This window comes from Cherax quadricarinatus, chromosome 4, assembly GCF_038502225.1.
Source record: "Cherax quadricarinatus isolate ZL_2023a chromosome 4, ASM3850222v1, whole genome shotgun sequence".
NCBI classification, from domain to species: domain Eukaryota; kingdom Metazoa; phylum Arthropoda; class Malacostraca; order Decapoda; family Parastacidae; genus Cherax; species Cherax quadricarinatus.
In genome coordinates, this window is record NC_091295.1 from 7,629,635 (window position 1) to 7,652,353 (window position 22,719).

Sequence of the window (22,719 nt, forward strand, 5' to 3'; positions counted from 1 at the left end):
CAGACGTGTGTACCTCACTATCCACACAGACGTGTGTACCTCACTATCCACACAGACGTGTGTACCTCACTATCCACACAGACGTGTGTACCTCACTATCCACACAGACGTGTGTACCTCACTATCCACACAGACGTGTGTACCTCACTATCCACACAAACGTGTGTACCTCACTATCCACACAAACGTGTGTACCTCACTATCCACACAAACGTGTGTACCTCACTATCCACACAAACGTGTGTACCTCACTATCCACACAAACGTGTGTACCTCACTATCCACACAAACGTGTGTACCTCACTATCCACACAGACGTGTGTACCTCACTATCCACACAGACGTGTGTACCTCACTATCCACACAGACGTGTGTACCTCACTATCCACACAGACGTGTGTACCTCACTATCCACACAGACGTGTGTACCTCACTATCCACACAGACGTGTGTACCTCACTATCCACACAGACGTGTGTACCTCACTATCCACACAGACGTGTGTACCTCACTATCCACACAGACGTGTGTACCTCACTATCCACACAGACGTGTGTACCTCACTATCCACACAAACGTGTGTACCTCACTATCCACACAGACGTGTGTACCTCACTATCCACACAGACGTGTGTACCTCACTATCCACACAGACGTGTGTACCTCACTATCCACACAGACGTGTGTACCTCACTATCCACACAGACGTGTGTTGCTGCACGATCTAACGATGTTATCCACGAATCCCGTAAGGCTAGCAACCCCTCCCTCCCCTCCTCTATCTCAATGCACAAAAAATCGAATAGAAGATAGTGCCACACAAGTGCTACGTAAGTGTCTAAAGCATTAAAATATCGACATTAAAAATTTGAAGGTAATTAGAAGAAAGTCACAAATTATATAGAAACTAATATCTTCCGTGAAAAAAACATGACACATACACAGCCAGAAACCAATTAAAACATTCCACTAAGATATACCAGCTCTGAAAGTTTGAAGCTTATCAAAAGGGATATTCTCTAGGTACTGTACGGAGACGGTCACAAAATACACCAGCACTGCAAGACCGAAGCTTCATTCTCAGGTTATTCGTCACTTATAGTTTAAAGCAGTTCAGGTTAGGCAGTCACAAATTATACCATAAGATAAGATAAGATAAGATTTCGTTCGGATTTTTAACCCCGGAGGGTTAGCCACCCAGGATAACCCAAGAAAGTCAGTGCGTCATCGAGGACTGTCTAACTTATTTCCATTGGGGTCCTTAATCTTGTCCCCCAGGATGCGACCCACACCAGTCGACTAACACCCAGGTACCTATTTGCTGCTAGGTGAACAGGACAACAGGTGTAAGGAAACGTGTCGAAATGTTTCCACCCGCCGGGAATCGAACCCGGGCCCTCCGTGTGTGAAGCGGGAGCTTTAGCCACCAGGCCACCAGAAACCATGAAACCCAGAATGTCAGTTTTCCAACTTTTATGAAAATCAGCAAATTGACACCTTCACAGAGAAAATCAATCCAAACCTCTGTCTAAGATACACCATCGTTAATGGTTTGAAACCGATCAGAAAATGCATTCTCCAGTTTATCATTAAAAAAATATTTTAATAGACAAATTAAAAATTAAACAAGCCGAGCAGAGGATATATTCTCCAGTTGCTGCGTAGAACAATTAAATATGTTAGTAAACTGTTAAATTTGTGTCCACACACCCCTCAAGGAAGGTTCCTTGATGTTGCTGAGGGGCTCTTGATTTAGGGAATTGGATCTGTGCTCCAGTTCCCCGAATTAAGCCTGAATGCCTTCCACATCCCCCCCCCCAGGCGCTGTATAATCCTCCGGGTTTAGCGCTTCCCCCTTGATTATAATAACAATAATGTGTCCACACAGCCTAAACCCTAAGGTTATCAGCCTTTCATGAGATACATCAGCTATCAAGGGCCGAAGCCGTTCAGAAAAAGCATAAGAGAAAAATAATAAAAATAAAATTGTCCCCTATACTTTAATAACAATCGCAGCGTTGTTGTTCTGGTAGACAAGAACGATGATGTAAGCTGGAGTCTCAGCTTAACATTCTTTAAAATAATTATACACGTGAACCAAAAACTAGAATGGGTTTTTCAGTTATCGAAAAGGACACGTGTCCATTCCAATATTATTGTAATCATAACTAAGCGCTAAACCCATAAGGTTCATACAGGTCCATCCCAATTACAATTCGCCAGCGTTAAAAAGTTAAAAGCCCATCGGATGAGGCATTTAGGTTATTAACAAAACCCTTGTAAGAAAATGGCACTATGATTTGAAAAGGATCATCATTGGCTTGGCATCTCTTGTTCTGAACGTTCTCATTATCTATCCTATCATTTTCTTTGCACTTGTGATCGTGGCACTGTTGTGATTCTTGAAGGTGAGATCCTCAGACATTCTCTCTCCCAGGTCCCTCACATTATTTTTCCGCTCTACTGTATGATCAGAGTTTGTACAATACTCAATTCTAGTTATTATCTCCTCCAGTTTTCCATAACGGAGTATAGTTAGATAGTCAACATTCCTTTAATAACAATAATAATGATAATTTAGGGGACGACAATTTTGCTGAGGATCTGATTCTCAAAGCGCAAAGAACGAAGCAATCCTTCACTACTCACTGCACGAAAGACTCAAGGGTTTACCGCATAAAATGGGCGGTGACTTAAGCTAGAATTTTAAACAAAACTTTAGTAAGAAAGATTTTTTTTATATACACAAGGTAAATATTACTCATTTATGGGCACCAAGTGTTAATTATCTTCATAAACTTCAACTTGTCTTGTACACTGTATTCACGTTAACTAAAAAAATTACCCACTATTTTTTCCAAGGATAACTATTACAAATCAACCACTATGTTTTCATCAAGGATAACCATTATAAAGCAACCACTGTTATTTCCCAGGATAACTATATTAAGCCAGTATTTTTTCATCCAGGCTAATTTACAAACTAAAATAGAAAACTTGCCAGAGGTCGCGAGCAGTATATCCTTGGATGATAAGAGAAGGACAGATGTTTTGATAACTTTCAACGAGTGACTAATATCTTCCTAAGCCACTCACTGAGGTTCCTGGTGCTACCACCCTCCATACTCACTCCAACAGGGGCACGACCTCTAACAGAAATTTTGCAAGGAGGAACAAGACTGCTTTGGGGCCCCTGGGGGCAGGCTGAGGACCCCAGTCTAAGTGAATTTTATATAATTATTTTTCTACACTAAAAATAGTTGAAATTACCGCCCCCCCCCAAAAAAAAAAAAATGGGTCCCCTTCAGGGATTCACGGCCGAGCTCTGGACCAATGTATTGGCTGAACCCCCCCCTCCTCTCATAGGCCCTGAAGTGGAGCATCCCCAATATCCCATAGTCTGCTAAAGGCCGAGGAGTTACAGCTCAACTCCTTCAAGAGACCTAGAAGCTATAATCAAACCCTCACTAAGATGTTACGTGCAACATAACACCTTCGAGAGGCCCAGGAGCTTCGACTCGACACACTCTAAAAGATTCGGATCAACACAGCAGCTGTGAATCAACATAATCACTCAGACGTAACTATGTCGGGTATAACAGCAGTTTTTTCACAATTATGTGACGTAGAGACAGGACAGCAAAAATGGTTTGAAGGGGATTTAATGCCATACCACGTAAACCAGTTACCTACAAAGCATAAGCCATGTACGTTTTATGTTAGGGAATGTACTAGAGCCTAACATTGCAAAAAATATGGAAATATATTCGTAAATTAAGCAACATTTTATTTTTAAGTTTTAGAGCAAATTTAACATCCAAGCAGGTAAAGAAAATTTTGCAAAAAAATACTATAGTGCTTAATACTCTAATTAGATCAAACTTAGTACTTACAAAACCTATTAAAAATTGAACCTTTCTTAAGATACACCTGTGTTGAAAGCTTGAAGAAGCAATGAAAAGGTACTCTCTTACCTCACCGAAACCCCATATCGCAGTTCGTCTTATCATCTGATAATCTAAACAACTAGCGTGTACACCATTTAGTAAAATTTACGAATTGATTCTATACATCCACACCTTCCAATAGTCACTATACACCAGTGTTAAGAGGCTAAAGCTTATCAGAATTGATAGGTTTCTGCACCAAAATCCCAAATAAGTCAATAAAAATGGCAAATTGGCACTTAGTCCAATTGCAATGTGAAACGTCCTCTGAGCAAAATACTCTAGTAGTGAATGTTTGAAGCTAATCGGAATATTCATTCTCCAGTTATCGCACAAAAAACAATACTCCTGGAAATATCCCGAATCAATCTTCGGTTGGTTGGTTAATAGGGTTTTTAAGGTATCGACAATCGGCTGCAGTCTTTATGACAGATGCATCATGTTGTACTTTTGAAGTAGTCGGAAAATGTATGAAGTTTTTGAATGGAAAATGACACATTTGTAATTGGGAAAATGACACCTTCACAGTACTTATAATAATACGAACCTTATTCTAAGTAGGAAACAACTTTGTTGAAAACTTGAAGACGATCAGATAAGATATTCGAGTTATCGCATGAAAACTGTTTACAAAGAAGCAACAACTAGCGCTAAGTGTCTGGTGCCGAGCACACCAGGTATTGAGTTACGACTCGGAAAAATAACAAGATTCCGACAATTACTAAAGGTTGTTAGGTAAGACATGCAACAATTAGGTATCTTTATTTCGAAACGTTTCGCCTACACAGTAGGCTTCTTCAATCAAGTACAGAAAAGTTGATAAAAGAGACATGAAGACGATGTAATCAGTCCATCACCCTTGAAGTTTTGAGGTGGTCAGTCCCTCAGTCTGGAGAAGAGTATTGTTCCATAGTCTGAAACAATATGGAGTTGAAGTGACAGGATGGAGCCTTATATACCGCCAGGAGGTGAGATGTAGGCTGGATTTGAGAGGGACCTGACCTCCCAACGACAACATTCTTACCTCTACTAGTGGCCTACATCTCACCTCCTGGCGGTATATAAGGCTCCATCCTGTCACTTCAACTCCATATTGTTTCAGACTATGGAACAATACTCTTCTCCAGACTGAGGGACTGACCACCTCAAAACTTCAATGGTTATGAACTGATTACATCATCAAGTCTCTTCTATCAACTTTTCTGTACTCGACTGAAGAGGCCTACTGTGTAGGCGAAACGTTTCGAAATAAAGATACCTAATTGTTGCATATGTGTCTTACCTAACAACCTGTCGGTATTTTATACCATTTTAATGCTCAACTACTAAAGGTATCCACTGTCTGGGGAAAACCTATTGAGCCGCGAACTGGGATTATATTTCAGCCTCCAAAGACTCCAACGAGTGCCAACCGTACCAGAGTATCGGATTATAAATGTTTAACTTAAGTTTCTAGTTAGCAGATTGCAGTAATTAAAAATAAATATATTTTTGTACTTTATATAAATTATGATGAGTATATCACTCTTGATGTATATGCAGCGCACGTACACTTGCACTGGTCTCCACTAGAACATACTTAAAACTTACTTTAATACCAATATTAGTTATCAAAGTACTCTTGACTACTGGTTCACAGGTGACATGCAACTCTGATAAAACTCTATAGTCGACCTAATAAACTAAAAAATTCTTTGGCTTTGTTAAAATATTAACTTCAAATGTTCAAATTTTATTTTCGCTAGTTTCGTTGCGAAGTCTTTGTTCATTAACAGTCCATTAAACAGACAATAGATGATTGTAATATTAGATACAGATCTATGTTGGTCATCCGTGTCCAACCCAGAGACGATGTTGGACACTTATGAAGTTCATTGAGGTTAGATTAATCAGTAAGGAGGAAGATTTGCTACAGCTAAAGTGTATAGAGGATGCCCTGACTGCTGTCAGTAACGCCATCCACCAAAAAATTAGAAAGTTAGACTGTATCCAAATTATTGATCAACAGAATATTACCCATTCTGGAGACCACTGTAACATGATGTTGACACTTCCTTCTCAAATCCAACCCATCTCATCGCAGTTGTACTACTACTACTACTACTACCACCCTCTCGCTGTTTTCCACCTGACCCCTACTTCAATATATATACTCGTTCTTAGTTATTACTGCAGCGACATCACATCGTCTTTCGACAAGAAAGCCCATGGCTTCTTCCGACAGGAAGAGGTCACGATGTTCCAGGGACTCAACAGAGGAATCAGATTTGGAAATGTGGCGCAGTTCTGGCAAAGAAGCCGCGAGACCACTCACTAAACTTTCTGGGCTCTTGGGACAGCGAAGCAAGCGAAACCAGCTTGCTCCGCTGTCCATCGCCATCGCTTATCCCAACCACAGATGTACAGGATGGATATGGTTGGCAGGTAACAGGAGCCCTGAAACCCAGGGGAGACACAATATTACCTTGCCTCATATCGGGCAAGCCAAGCTATCTGCAGGCAACAAATTCAGGATGATAAGCAAAGGACACAGACACCCCGCATTCAGCTATAATCCACATCGAGAAGAAATATGGCCTGAAGATATCAGTGTGCCCAAATCGTTTTTTCCTCACTCCCCGAAACGCAGAGTTCTATGAAGTACTGCAGGTGAACGACCTCGAATCACCACTTGTCCTAACAGAACTAAAATCCGAAGAGGGGGTAGCAAAAGGCGAATTAATACGCTACCCATTAGACATGCCTCTAGATGCAATCCACAGTAACAAAAACATATTGAAAGTTGAGTGACTCTGAGCCAAGAAGGACCGCAAAGTACCTACAACGCAGATCTTGATCTAACATAGAGGACCTCTCCCAGCTCAATTTGATCTTGGTTGCTGAGGAACATACAAGGTTATAACGTACAACTCAGAACCTTCGAGGTGCGTCAGGTGCCAAAGGTACAACCACCTCAGTGCCCGATGTCAATTTAAAAAAGTACGCGGCATCTGCAATGGGTCTAATCCAACCAAGGACTGTTTGAATAAACTAAAAAAAGGGGGCGAGGCTACAGAACCCCAGTATACAAACTGCGGCAAGAAGCATCATGCCTGGAACCTGCACTGCCCGGACAGGCTCCGCCGTGTCAGGGCAGCATAGTAAACCCCATTTGTCCAGCCTCCAACATTAAGCAAACCCTTCACCCTCGTCCAAAGGAAGCTACTGTGTCACGGAACCCAGGGCCACTTTCCAGGCCACAACAAAGGAAGGAAGCCAAGGGAACATCGAAGGGGTGCCAGCTTCTGATATTCCCACCCGACAATGGCAGCCGACAGGCCCAGTTCTGCAGAAAACTACAACCAAGGAGTGAACCCCAGCACCACAACAGTCACCAGCGAGGCACACTGTAGCCCAGGAGAACATAGGACATCCTGTATTACCCCTCCCTGAGCCAACAAATGATGTCGAGTATCACTCTCTTCACCGATATTATATGCAACCCGATAGATTCAGAAGAAAAAGATACATTTAGAACTACTGTGAAGACATTCGTGAACATATGTATGATGGACAAAACAGTCCATGCATTTATTTGCAAATTTAACCAACCAACCAACACAGGGCCCAGAGACAATGATGGGGGAGGGGGGCTGATAACCTTAACCCGCTGTTGAACATAAAATATTTCTCACTTGAAAAAGTTGTCCAAGGTGTTTTCTCTTCTGTACCAAGATGCCATTGTGTCTCAGTGTCTGACAGAGTGAATGTCAAAATGGTACACAATACCGACAGGTTGGTAGGTAAGACACATAGGCAACATTTAGGCAATGGCATCTTGGTACAGAAGATAAAATATTTCGCCGTGGAACGCACAGGGATTACATCAAGACCTTGATCGCGGCCGCAGAACAGCTGAATTAGATCGACATCTCCTTCGAGATCCTCAGACGGGTCATCTTAGGATTAAGATTTAAGACCCGTGTAAGAACCCACTTCCTGACGAGTCAATCAAATCAAGTTATCTCTGTATTAGGGCTGAAGAAGCCACTCATAGTCAAACCTATCCAGATATTCCTGAAGTGATCAAGGTCCCAGGACCGAAACGTTTTCTAATAAATATGTTATAGTGTTTGCTTACGTGTCTTTCTAAACCAACTTGTCGGTATTTATTACCAAGGTTTATACCATTCCTGAAGCGCTCTAGTGTCCTTATCAGAACTGATCTGACGGCCTACTTTAGAGGCATCGGCAAACTTGGTTATTTATGAATGACATACAGTACCGACAAGATGAATTAGACTCATGTGCAACATCTGGGTATATTTATTTGTAGACGTTTCGCCATCCAGTGGCTTTATCAGTATAATTCAAGGATATGTGAAGACTGTATAACTATATACAAATGACGAGGTAATCAGTGTCTGAGCCTAGGAGTAGGTGAGGAGTACCATAGTTGAAAATTGAGACACTTATGCAACATATGGGAATCTTTGAGGAAACGTTTCGCCACACAGTGGCTTCATCAATCCAATACAGAGCAGAAAGGTGTAAGGAGAGGAGGAGTTTGAGGTAATCAGTCTCTCAGCCTTGAGTCAATCTGTATTGGTCCATCAATTTGTACTGGACTGATGAAGCCACTGTGTGGCGAAACGTTTCCTCAATAAAGATTCCCATATGTTGCATAAGTGTCTCAATCTTCAACTTATCGGTTTTCAAAACCATTCATCACAGTACCGAAGTCTTGAAGAATCTGAAGTTCAGGAAGACTGGCGCTTTAAGTGGGGAAAAATCACAGGGTCTCACGGTGATTCAACGAGGATGACCCGTTGAATCGACACACCAAACCCAGTACTTTTGGCGGCAAGTTGCATCTTCTTCAGGCGAGATGAGGGACGTACAGCAGATGAATGCATTGTCACTGGTAAGCGGGATTTCCCAGTGGAAGTAGGTGGTAGGGCCTGGAGTAGGCAAGAAGGTACTGGAGATGTTCTCTTTACCTTTTTATCCCGATATCCATGTCGTTTATGTTAGGTAAGATTCTTCAGGACCGAGGCTGTCGACAGGTTTCAAATCCAATTAACCAACGCTGACCACCTGTAGGCGATTACAACACCGAAGTGGTACTTTTGTGAATTTTTCATGCATAATATAATTCTCCAGTGGATTATAAAATCCCAGTGTGTGTGAAACAAAAAAAAAAAATCTCAGTTTAAATTATTATTATAATCAAAAAGAAGCGCTAAGCCACAAGGACTATACAGCTCTCAGTTTAAAAGTGTTCTGAATTACCAACTGTCTGTTCACGCTTTGGTCTACTAGCAACAGTGAAGGTAATAGTGAGGTATGGTCTGCGACCCGAGAGCGAGGATGTTGACCCCAGGAACACTGCTCTCCAGATGGTGGTGCGAGTGGTATTAGCGATGTGACAGTAGTAATAATTAAGGCAGTGTTAGTGGTGTTTTAACAGTGGTAGTGTTAGTGGCGTTGTAACAGTGGTAGTGTTAGTGGCGTGACAGTGGTGCGGTAGGACAGTGTCATGGAAAGTAGCAGTATCAGTGGTGTGGTGGTACTTACCTGGAGGTTACCTGGAGGTTATTCCGGGGATCAACGCCCCCGCGGCCCGGTCCATGACCAGGCCTCTCGATGGATCAGGGCCTGATCAACTAGGCTGTTACTGCTTGCCGCACGCAGTCCAACGTACGAGCCACAGCCCGGCTGATCCGGCACTGACTTTAGGTATCTGTCAGCTCTCTCTTGAAGGCAGCCAGGGGTTTATTGGCAATTCCCCTAATGCTTGATGGGAGGCTGTTGAACAGTTTTGGGCCCCGGACACTTATGGTGTTTTCTCTTAGTGTACCAATGGCGCCCCTACTTCTTATTGGGGGCATTTTGCATCGCCTGCCCAGTCTTTTACTTTCGTAGGGAGTGATTTCTGTGTGCAGATTTGGGACCATTCCTTCCAAGATTTTCCAAGTGTAGATTATGATATATCTCTCCCTCCTGCGTTCCAACAAGTACAAGTCAAGTGCTTCCAAGCGTTCCCAGTAGTTAAGGTGCTTGACAGAACTTATACGTGCAGTAAAGGATCTCTGTACACTCTCTAGATCTGCGATTTTACCTGCTTTGAATGGAGATGTTAATGTACAGCAGTATTCCAGCCTAGAGAGAACAAGTGATTTGAAAAGGATCATCATGGGCTTGGCATCTCTCGTTTTGAAAGTTCTCATTATCCATCCTATCATTTTCTTTGCACGTGCGATCGTGGCACTGTTGTGATCCTTGAAAGTGAGATCCTCAGACATTACTACTCCCAGGTCCCTTACATTATTTTTCCGCTCTATTGTATGGCCGGAGTCAGTAGTATACTCTGTTCTAGTTATCATCTCCTCCAGTTTTCCATAACGGAGTAGTTGGAATAAAAATACTTGTGACAATGATTGAATTAGTGGTGTGGTAGTAATAGTATTATTGATAATAGTTATAGTCTTGGTAGTAATAATAGTTTCAGTCATTCGTAGTAGTCAAGGGAACAGTGGCAGTTGTAACAGCAGTGGCAGTTGTAACAGCAGTGGCAGTTGTAACAGCAGTGGCAGTTGTAACAGCTCTGGCGGAAGTTAAACTTCCCTTGTCACTTATATCAGGTTTGATCCAAGGGAGGATTAGTACAAATCCTTGGATTAAGAGCATCTCATCTTCTTGAAGGTGCTTTCCTTGAGTGCTTGCCGGAAGCAACGCTATTATCCTGACCAACCAAACTCTGCGTGCCATACAAACGATCAACACTATGTATACGTAATGTTCAGTAATTTAAACTCATGTTAAATTTTTAATCGTCTTAACAATATATCCTTAAACAGAAAATTTAGCAACGGAGGTTGTGTTTACAGTTGCTGCTAAGGTTAGAGATGAGGTCACCAGTTAGGGATGATCACGAGTCACGACGCATTAAAATTACAACAGGAAGTGAAGAATTTAGAGATGATAAACAAGATTCAAAGAACTGTTACTTACGTCTTTCTCCCACCCAGTGTGTGTGCTTGCATAGCGGAGGCTCTAAAACACGGCTCATTTTCATCCTTCTTAACTATCACTTTCACCGAAAATACATTAAAATCACCGGTGATAAATATTGAACGTGGCTCCACGTGAGTGACGTGTTCCACACGGTACTCCACCTTCACTTCAGCACTAAGCTGCAGCTCTCATGTCACTAATCCCACAAGCTAGAGCTCCCCCAACCCTTGATTAAGAGTTGGCAACGTCTCTTTTAACATCTTAAGTTAGAGCAACTTGTTTAATAAACTTAATAACAGTAGAACCGAACAACTTTTTCATCCACTACCTTATCCCATTTTTCTCTAAACCAGAAAATCTTTAGTTGAGGAAAAAATATAGATTACTACTTACAGCAGGATAATAATGATGACTGAGGCAGTAAGAGACTATACTAGGCAGAAGACACGAACCTTAGGTGTCCTTAACATAAGGTTCAGATCCGCGTGTGCAAGAGAAAGGTGGCGTAGTTTCCAAGTCGCGGCATTAGAGGCTGATGCAGCACTAGTCAGATGCCAACTAACAAAATAGAGACTAATTATCATGGTGCAAATTTCCCATCAGAACACTAGTGATGAACACAAGAGCTGTTCCTAGCTTCTAGTTCTCCTCTGAATTATTACATATGTTCTCTGATTATTCGTTTGTTTAAACATATAATCTTCGAATGCTGGTGGTTCAAGGCCCGACATTATACTCTAACCTGTTGTTTATACATCATGTCCATGGGTTGGCCAGATACTAGTGGGGGGTCTCACAGCGCTGGGGAATTAGCAGGTAAATCAGGTTTGAACAGAGGTAAGAGAAGGTAATTAAAGTTCCTTGGATTAAGAGCCTTTAACTAACACAACACACATCCCCTGCGTCATTATGTACTGGAGTGCGATAAAATTAATGAATTTAGAAACAACTCACTCAGAAGTGTTCAAGAAATGGCTAAGTATTTTATCCACAGTGGTATATTACACACCATTCTGGAGAAATACCCTGACTTTGCTAGCTGTAAATAAAGCATTACCACATATGTGCGTGTGTGTGTGTGTGTGTGTGTACTCACCTATTTGTACTCACCTATTTGTGGTTGCAGGGGTCGAGTCCTAGCTCCTGGCCCCGCCTCTTCACCGGTTGCTACTAGACCCTCTCTCTCCCCGCTCCATGAGCTTTATCAAACCTCGTCTTAAAACTGTGTATGGTTCCTGCCTCCACTACGTCATTTTCTAGGCTATTCCACTGCCTTACAACTCTATGACTGAAGAAATACTTCCTACTATCTCTCTGACTCATTTGTGTCTTCAACTTCCAATTGTGGCCTCTTGTTTCTGTGTCCCCTCCCTGGAACATCCTGTCCTTGTCCACCTTGTCTATTCCACGCAGTATTTTATATGTCGTTATCATGTCTCCCCTGACCCTCCTGTCCTCCAGTGTCGTCAGGCCGATTTCCCTTAATCTTTCTTCATAGGACATTCCCCTTAGCTCTGGAACTAACCTTGTTGCAAACCTTTGTACTTTCTCTAGTTTCTTGACGTGCTTTATCAAGTGCGGGTTCCAAACAGGTGCTGCATACTCCAGTATGGGCCTGACATACACGGTGTACAGTGTCTTGAATGATTCCTTACTAAGGTGTCGGAATGCTGTTCTCAGGTTTGCCAGGCGCCCATATGCTGCAGCAGTTATCTGATTGATGTGTGCTTCCGGAGACATGCTCGGTGTTATACTCACCCCAAGATCTTTCTCCTTGAGTGAGGTTTTCAGTCTTTGGCCACCTAGCCTATACTCTGTCTGTGGTCTTCTGTGCCCTTCCCCTATCTTCATGACTTTGCATTTGGCAGGATTAAATTCGAGAAGCCATTTGCTGGACCAGGTGTCCAGTCTGTCCAGGTCTCTTTGAAGTCCTGCCTGGTCCTCATCAGATTTAATTCTCCTCATTAACTTCACATCATCTGCAAACAGGGACACTTCTGAGTCTAACCCTTCCGTCATGTCGTTCACATATACCAAAAATAGCACTGGTCCTAGGACCGACCCCTGTGGGACCCCGCTCGTCACAGGTGCCCACTGTGATACATCATTACGTACCATGACTCGTTGTTGCCTCCCTGTCAGGTATTCTCTGATCCATTGCAGTGCTCTTCCTGTTATATGCGCCTGATGCTCTAGCTTCTGCACTAATCTCTTGTGAGGAACTGTGTCAAAGGCCTTCTTGCAGTCCAAGAAGATGCAATCAACCCACCCCTCTCTCTCTTGTCTTACTTCTGTTATTTTATCGTAAAACTCCAGAAGGTTTGTGACACAGGATTTGCCTTCCGTGAATCCGTGCTGGTTGGCATTTATACTCCTGTTCCGTTCCAGGTGCTCCACCACTCTCCTCCTGATAATCTTCTCCATAATTTTGCATACTATACACGTCAATGACACAGGTCTATAGTTTAGTGCCTCTTTTCTGTCTCCTTTTTTGAAAATGGGAACTACATTTGCCGTCTTCCATACCTCAGGTAGTTGCCCAGTTTCCAGGGATGTGTTGAAGATTGTGGTAAGTGGTACGCACAACATATCTGCTCCCTCTCTAAGGACCCATGGAGAGATGTTGTCCGGTCCCATTGCCTTTGAGGTATCGATGTCCCTTAGCAGTTTCTTCACCTCCTCCTCATCTGTATGTATGTCGTCCAACACTTGTTGGTGTATTCCTTGTTGGTGTCCCCATCTGGTCTGTCCCCCCAGAGTCCTTCCTGTCTCTACTGTAAATACTTCCTTAAATCTCGTGTTGAGCTCCTCACATACCTCTTGATCGTTTCTTGTGAGTTCTCCACCTTCTTTCCTCAGCCTTATCACCTGGTCCTTGACTGTTGTCTTCCTCCTAATGTGGCTATACAGCAGTTTCGGGTCAGATTTGACTTTCGATGCTATGTCGTTTTCATACTGTCGCTGGGCCTCCCTCCTTATCTGCGCATACTCGTTTCTGGCTCTTCTACTAATCTCCTTGTTTTCCTGGGTCCTATGCCTCCTGCACCTTTTCCATTCTCTGTTGCACTTAGTTTTTGCCTCCCTACACCTTCGGGTAAACCAAGGACTCGTTTTGGTCTTCCTATTATTTCTGTTTCCCTTGGGAACAAAACTTTCCTCTGCCTCCTTGCACTTTGTTGCCACATATTCCATCATCTCGTTTACTGATTTTCCTACCATTTCTCTGTCCCACTGAACCTCCTGCAGGAAGTTTCTCATACCTGTGTAGTCCCCCCTTTTATAGTTTGGCCTGTCCCCTTCAGTTCCTGTTACCTTCTCCACTTGTAACTCTACTATATAGTCAAAACTCAGAACCACATGATCGCTAGCTCCAAGGGGCCTCTCGTAAGTGATGTCCTCGATGTCTGAACTGCTCAGGGTGAACACAAGATCCAGTCTTGCTGGCTCATCCTCCCCTCTCTCTCTGGTTGTGTCCCTGACATGTTGATGCATGAGGTTTTCAAGTACCACATCCATCATCTTGGCTCTCCATGTTTCGGGACCCCCATGTGGCTCCAAGTTTTCCCAGTCGATCTCCCTGTGGTTGAAATCGCCCATTACCAGTAACTTTGCTCTGCTCGAGTGAGCTCTTCTTGCCACCTCAGCCAGTGTGTCCACCATCACCCTGTTGTTTTCTTCGTACTCCTCTCTTGGCCTCCTGCAGTTCTGTGGTGGGTTATACATCACTCCAATGACTACTTTATGTTCTCCGGACTGAATTGTACCTACAATGTAGTCTCTTTCTCCAATCATGTCCATGCCTTCCATTTCCTCAAATCCCCATCGGTGTTTTATGAGCAGTGCAACCCCTCCTCCCCCTCTACTCCTTCTATCTTTCCTCAGGATCTGATATCCTGTTGGGAAGATTGTGTCTGTTATTGTCTCAGCGAGTTTTGTTTCTGTGACTGCTATGATGTCTGGGGATTTTTCACTGATTCTTTCATTCCACTCCTCATGTTTATTCGTTATTCCATCCGCGTTTGTGTACCAAACCTTTAGTTTCTTTTCTATCATTGTGGTCATGCAAGTATATTGGGGTTGGGGGAGCGAGAGCCTTGGTGGGGGCCTATATGGGGCTGTGGTGTAGGTGGGGTATGTGTTGGTGGGGGTGGGGTCAGAATGCCCATAAGGGACAGCTGTTGGGGTGAGGTTTGTGATATGGGGGTTGGTGGCAGAGGGAACAGTGAGTGGGTTGTAGTATAGGTTGCTCAGTTGCGTTGGGAATGTCGCGGGTGGGGTCTTTTGGTGGGAGATTCTGTGGGGTGTGTTTGCCCTTCCTCCTGTGTCTGGGTCCTGCTCATTTTCATTGCTTCTCGTTCCTCCTTGCGTCTCTGTACCCTCTCTTTCAGTGTAGTCCTTTCTTCTTGTGTTCTGTCGCGGTCGAGGTATACTCTCTGGTACCCCTCTTTGTCCCTCAGTCTTGCTTTCTCTTGCAGAATCCTGATTCGAACTGATTCTTCCTTGAAAGTTACTCTGACAGGCCGTATCCTTCCACTCGTGTGTGTGTGTGTGTGTGTGTGTGTGTGTGTGTGTGTGTGTGTGTGTGTTTGCGTGTTTGTGTGTGTGTCTGTGTGTGTGTGGCACCTCACTAGATATTTACTCTTAGCCCAATATAACGCAAACGTAAAATAAAAGTGAAAGACATGCCTAGTATGAGCCAGTAGAACCTGCCTAGTATGGACCAGTAGAACCTGCCTAGTATGGACCAGTAGAACCTGCCTAGTATGGACCAGTAGAACCTGCCTAGTATGGACCAGTAGAACCTGCCTAGTATAGACCAGTAGAACCTGCCTAGTATGGACCAGTAGAACCTGCCTAGTATGGACCAGTAGAACCTGCCTAGTATGGACCAGTAGAACCTGCCTAGTATGGACCAGTAGAACCTGCCTAGTATGGACCAGTAGAACCTGCCTAGTATGGACCAGTAGAACCTGCCTAGTATGGACCAGTAGAACCTGCCTAGTATGGACCAGTAGGCCCACTGCAATGTTTATGTTCGTGTGATCTTAAAATATCTGAGCATACACTTCATTATTAAGCGTTCTCGTAAGAGTCACATTTAATAAGCGTTTGACGTCACTAGATGTAGAGCTGTTATTTATCATCCTTACCTTGTGGTTTGTGCTGACGAACACTGACACTTATTCATTAACATAGTCGTCGCAAGGAGAGATGGGAACACCTTGTATCCTTGAGATACATCAGTCTTGGTTGTTCACACAACACATCGGACATGGTCGTCAAAACCACACAAGGCAAGGTCACCAAGACCACACCAGCCAAAGTCGTCAAGAACAGTAGACAAGGTCGTCAACATCACATCAAACAAGGTTGTCACAACATCAGACATGGTCGTAAAGATCACTCTCAATCTGATCGCTAGGTGCCTCATAGCATAGTGGTAACCCATTCAGTACGCAACGGAAAGTACCCGAAATTCAGCCCTGTGGGACTGGACGTTGGAAATAAATGGTATAAAATACCGACATAATGGAAAAATAAACACAGAAGCAGTATAATGTGATCCTTTAACGACAACGTTTCGCCCACACAGTGGGCTTTATCAAGTCACAAACAGATCTACCTGGGTGAAAGGTACGTGAGTACCTTGATGGTGGTGGAAGTGGAGGTAGATGCTTCCAGTACCCCATTCTAAGTATCTACCTCCACTTCCAATACCTCGTATACCTTGTAGCAACATCCTGGGTTATTAACCCTGTGAGGCTACAAATCTAAATAAAATTTTCTAGGGCTGGTCGTTAAGATAACACTGGTGGTAAACTATTAGCTGAATTCCCGAATAAGATAACCTACGTGGAAATTGAAAAGGCTACAAAATATATAAGTATAAGAATATATGTAAAGTGGTACTGTTAATCTCAGCTAGGCAGGTCACTGAGAGTCGGGGAGGTGTGAGGGAAGAGTGAAAAGACAGAGAACTGGAGATAGTATGGAATGTTAGAAGGGCTCTAATAATTCGATAGTAGGAAAAAATCCAGACTAGAAGTTTGGGTGGGGCTACCAGCTTACTATGAGCATTAACTTATATAGATTTGTGTAGACAGCGTCTGTAGTGACCTCGGCTCACAACCGACGCACCCGAATTTAACTCTGCAGCGGGATGAAACATATGGGCAACTTTCCACCTGGAGTCCATGTTTTAGTAATAAATGGGTACTTGAGTATTGGATTATTATCAGCAGCAACACGAAGGGGTGGTGGTAGTACTCCTAGATAATTCTGGACTCTGAAATGAGACGAGGTAGTATGGTGAGGGCAGTAGGCTGCATATTGGGTACCTGCCTACCAGAGTGAGGAAGCTAGCTAGGTACTTGTTTACCTGTTGATGGTTCCAGAGATCATTACTGTGAGGTCCGGTCTCAGACGAGGCCTCTTGGTTGACGCTTGGTCTTTAAACCTGTTAGTGTTCCCTGTACGCAGTCCAACGTAGGCTCCACGGCCTGGCTGACCACGAACTGTCTGGAAAAAACTTGTCAAGTTCCTTCCTGAGAAGAGTTACGGGTCTACTGGCATTTTTCCCTTACATGTGCAATAAAAAAATTTTTTTTGGACACTATGTTGTCTGAGTTATCTCAAAGTACTTATTGCTTCCTTACTGTTTTCACAAGGAGTATGTTGCACCTTCTACATAAGAACATAAAAGAGAAGGAGCACTGCAGCAGGCCTACTGGCCCATGTAGATAAATGGTTCACAGAACCGACAAGTTGATAAATTAGACACATGTGCAACACTTGGGTATCTTTAATGAGGAAACGTTTCGCTACACAGTGGCTTCATCAGTCCATACAAAGGAGAATGGTGAAGAGGAGTTTGAGGTAATCAGTCCCTCAATCTTGAAGATGAATGGTTCAGAGAACCGACAACATCCCTCAACCTTGAGTCGATGTAATCAATCCATCAATCTTGAAAAGAATACAGCATATGTACGAAGAAGTGGACATATGCTGCATTCTTTTCAAGGCTGAGGGACTGATTACATCGACTCAAGGCTGAGAGACTGATTACCTCAAACTCCTACTGTTCTTCACCATTCTCCTTTGTATGGACTGATGAAGCCACTGTGTGGCGAAACGTTTCCTCAGTAAAGACACTTAAGTGCTTCACATGTGTCTAATCTACTGGCCCATACTAGGCAGGTCCACATCACCTACTGGCCTAAGCTAGTCAGGTCCAAGTCACATCCACTTAAGAAAGAAGGAGCAATGCATCAGATCCACTGAGACGGGTCATCGCAAGTTTGAGACCCGTGCCAGGACTACGGTCTTGGCGAACATTATACATACATACATCAGATCCACTGGCCCAAGCCAGTCAGGTCCAACTCACACCCACTCATGTATTTGTCTAACCTATTTTTAAAATTACACAACGTTTTAGCTTCAATGACGCTACTTGGAAAATTGTTCCGCTGATCCTCAGCTTATCAAACAAGGTTTCCTATATCCTTCCAAAACCTAAATTTTTCCAACTTGAAACTTAGCTAATTTCAGTATGTAGTTTTGCAACCAGTCGCACCACTATTTTCCAGGTATATATATGTCGTGCCGAATAGGTAAAATTGGTCAATTAGCAAGAACTCATTTAAAATTAAGTCCTTTCTAAAATTTTCTATTATATGTTTGAAGATATATTTCTTCATATATGTTAATGTAAGAATCAATAATTTTGAACCAAAAGAACCTTAGAAAACTTACCTAACCTTATTATGCCAAGAGCAGTTTAATTTAGCCTAATCCAACTAAATATATTTTAGATAAGTTTACAAGGGGTTAGGGGGTTAGGGGGTTAGGGGGAAATATCCTTATTTGGAGTCAGCAAGGATCACTGTGCCACCCAGCGAAGACGTTACCATACCAGTGTTTACAACACTACCTCACCTTCTTTTCTTAGATGTTGAAGAAACTCAGGGTTTAGGATGTAAAACAGTTGATAGCAGTAGAAGTGAATATGAAGTATTTCAGCACCCCAGCAGTTCTCCCAAAAAGAACTCAGTGATCTGATAAGTGATCTCAGTCTGTCAAAGCAATAATCTGAACTTTTAACATCCAGACTAAAAGAACTGTCTACAACAAGAAGCTAAAATAGCAGGTTATCGGACGAGAGTGGTTGAACTTCATTTCAGCCAAGATGGAGAACTTGCACACTGGAATAATATCCCTGGACTTCTTCGAGTGGGACTTGAATATCGACCAGGAGATTGGCTGCTGTTTATAGATAGCTCCATCAGAATCTTGAAATATATCTTATTGCACAATGATAAGCAATATTCATCTCTTCCAGTCGCTCACTCAACAAAACTGTGCTGATGACCAACATAGAAGAAAATTGTACAAACAATTAGTTGTATCTTAATATGTCAGTCTGTTATTATATAGAATGAAGTGCAAGTATGTATTATATTATTTGACTTTTCCGTAATCTAAAAAATAGTTTCCATGCGATTTTAAAGTTAGCCCCGCCTGCTCGATATATTTTTCACTTCTTTTACGTTGGAATACCAAATTTGTCAAATTCTAGAGCAGATTAAGCAAAACTGATGACATATTCGGAATTAGCACCACAAATTTACTCTAAAATCGGTGTAATATCATTGACCAGAAACTGAGTGTTAACTAGTGATACGTAAGAGTGACAGCCATATTATTACAATTATTATCATTCAGTTTGTAACATGTAATCTTCTACTTCTCTTCGACTTTGATTTATTCACTTTCTCCTCCTCCTCCTCCTCCTCTTCATCATCATCATCTTCCTTCTTCTCCTCTCCCTCTGGGGCTCTCCAGAGAGTTAGTGATCCCTTCATAAATATTAAAAAAGCTCTATTAATGAAATAGCAAGAGTGAGGAAGATGTCAGAGAGAGGAAGATGTGACAGCAGCGGCGGATGTTGACACATTAACCAAGGTCAGACTAAGTACAAGTGCAAGAGGTCGTCTTACATAAGTTCCAAGGTGATGAAACATCACATTACATGCCTACACACTCAGAAATCTTGAGCCTTTTCACACTACCTTTCGTTAACAAACTGATCTGTGTTCATGTATATTTGTATGTGTTTCTGGTTATGTGTTTGTGTGTTCATAAGGGTTTGTATACAGTCATTGTGTCTATATGTTTGTGTTGTTTTTATATGATTGTGTGTCGGATTTCTGGCTATTAAAGTGTGCTTTTTTGCGTTAATGTAGTGTGTTCATGTATTTTTAGTGGTGTGCGTTTAAATGTTTTGTGTTTTTGTGTTTGCTCGTAGTGTTGTTGTGTGTATTTGTGTTCTTTGATTTTATGATGTATTTCTTAGTATGTGTGTTGTATTTCTGTGTGTGTATGTGCATGTTTGTGTTGTATTTATATTTATTTTAAATATTCATATTTACTTGTGTGTTACCATGTGTTTGTGTTCATGTATTACTGTGTGCTCAAGTGTTTATGTATTCACATATTTGGTATTAAAGTATCCCTGAGTGGTGGAAATATAAACACAAATGCAGTATAATGTGATCCTTTATTGACTACGTTTCGCCCACACACTGGGTTTTTTCAAGTCCACTGTGTGGGCGAAACGTAGTCAATAAAGGCTCACATTATACTGCATTTGTGTTTATATTTCCATTGTGTCGGTATTTTATACCATTTATTTCCATCCCTGAGTGGTGATGCACAGGTTGCATGCAACCTTAATGACTGTGTGTGTAGTGGATACACTATCAACAAACCTAGCCATCAGTCAGGTAATTCACTCACACCTTCTTGCTAACAAAATTGTTGAGTCAATCTGAATTAAGTGTAACTAAATACATTTTAATTGCGAATCATAATGATAATACTAATTAAATTTAGTAATTAGTCATTCTGGCTTATAATGAATATATGTTTCTCTGTATTGGAATAGGTATTGTAATGCTAAATTGCCTTAGTTACGAGTCTCCTGTGTGGATACAGTTGGTGTGTTTTGTTCTGTCACAGTAATGACGATGTTTGTAGTTATCCAACTAGATGTTAGTGACACAGTATTGAGTTTTTATGTTTTATACTTCAGTGTGTGTGTGTGTGTGTGTGTGTGTGTGTGTGTGTGTGTGTGTGTGCGTGTGTGTGTGTGTGTGTGTGTGTGTGTGTGTGTGTGTGTGTGTGTGTGTGTGTGTGTGTGTGTACTCACCTAGTTGAGGTTGCGGGGGTCGAGTCCGAGCTCCTGGCCCCGCCTCTTCACTGGTCGCTACTAGGTCACTCTCCCTGAGCCGTGAGCTTTATCATACCTCTGCTTAAAGCTATGTATGGATCCTGCCTCCACTACATCGCTTCCCAAACTATTCCACTTACTGACTACTCTGTGGCTGAAGAAATACTTCCTAACATCCCTGTGATTCATCTGTGTCTTCAGCTTCCAACTGTGTCCCCTTGTTGCTGTGTCCAGTCTCTGGAACATCCTGTCTTTGTCCACCTTGTCAATTCCTCTCAGTATTTTGTAAGTCGTTATCATGTCCCCCCTATCTCTCCTGTCCTCCAGTGTCGTCAGGTTGATTTCCCTTAACCTCTCCTCGTAGGACATACCTCTTAGCTCTGGGACTAGTCTTGTTGCAAACCTTTGCAAACCTTGGCTAGGTGTGGGTTCCAAACTGGTGCCGCATACTCCAATATGGGCCTAACGTACACGGTGTACAGGGTCCTGAATGATTCCTTATTAAGATGTCGGAATGCTGTTCTGAGGTTTGCTAGGCGCCCATATGCTGCAGCAGTTATTTGGTTGATGTGAGCTTCAGGAGATGTGCCTGGTGTTATACTCACCCCAAGATCTTTTTCCTTGAGTGAGGTTTGTAGTCTCTGGCCCCCTAGACTGTACTCCGTCTGCGGTCTTCTTTGCCCTTCCCCAATCTTCATGACTTTGCACTTGGTGGGATTGAACTCCAGGAGCCAATTGCTGGACCAGGTCTGCAGCCTGTCCAGATCCCTTTGTAGTTCTGCCTGGTCTTCGATCGAGTGAATTCTTCTCATCAATTTCACGTCATCTGCAAACAGGGACACCTCCGAGTCTATTCCTTCCGTCATGTCGTTCACAAATACCAGAAACAGCACTGGTCCTAGGACTGACCCCTGTGGGACCCCGCTGGTCACAGGTGCCCACTCTGACACCTCGCCACGTACCATGACTCGCTGCTGTCTTCCTGACAAGTATTCCCTGATCCATTGTAGTGCCTTCCCTGTTATCCCTGCTTGGTCCTCCAGTTTTTGCACCAATCTCTTGTGTGGAACTGTGTCAAACGCCTTCTTGCAGTCCAAGAAAATGCAATCCACCCACCCCTCTTTCTCTTGTCTTACTGCTGTCACCATGTCATAGAACTCCAGTAGGTTTGTGACACAGGATTTCCCGTCCCTGAAACCATGTTGGCTGCTGTTGATGAGATCGTTCCTTTCTAGGTGTTCCACCACTCTTCTCCTGATAATCTTCTCCATGATTTTGCATACTATACATGTCAGTGACACTGGTCTGTAGTTTAATGCTTCATGTCTGTCTCCTTTTTTAAAGATTGGGACTACATTTGCTGTTTCCATGTCTCAGGCAATCTCCCTGTTTCGATAGATGTATTGAATATTGTTGTTAGGGGTACACATAGCGCCTCTGCTCCCTCTCTCAATGCCCATGGGGAGATGTTATCTGGCCCCATTGCCTTTGAGGTATCTAGCTCACTCAGAAGCCTCTTCACTTCTTCCTCGGTTGTGTGCACTG

The 22,719-nt window shown here is 42.8% G+C and overlaps 1 protein-coding gene and 1 long non-coding RNA gene across 2 annotated transcripts in view; both read right to left on the reverse strand.

Annotated features, from left to right (window-relative positions):
* LOC128684409 (inward rectifier potassium channel 2-like) overlaps window positions 1-11,127 on the reverse strand; it is a 177,794-nt gene extending 166,667 nt beyond the window's left edge. Inside the window, exon 1 of the mRNA XM_070094235.1 lies at window positions 10,941-11,127. Coding sequence (XP_069950336.1) covers window positions 10,941-11,004 — 64 coding nt within the window. The 5' untranslated portion in view covers window positions 11,005-11,127. The remainder of the gene's footprint in view (window positions 1-10,940) is intronic.
* Window positions 1-22,719, reverse strand: part of LOC138853995 (uncharacterized) — a 263,319-nt gene that overhangs the window by 174,987 nt on the left and 65,613 nt on the right. The gene's annotated exons all lie outside the window — the stretch shown is intronic.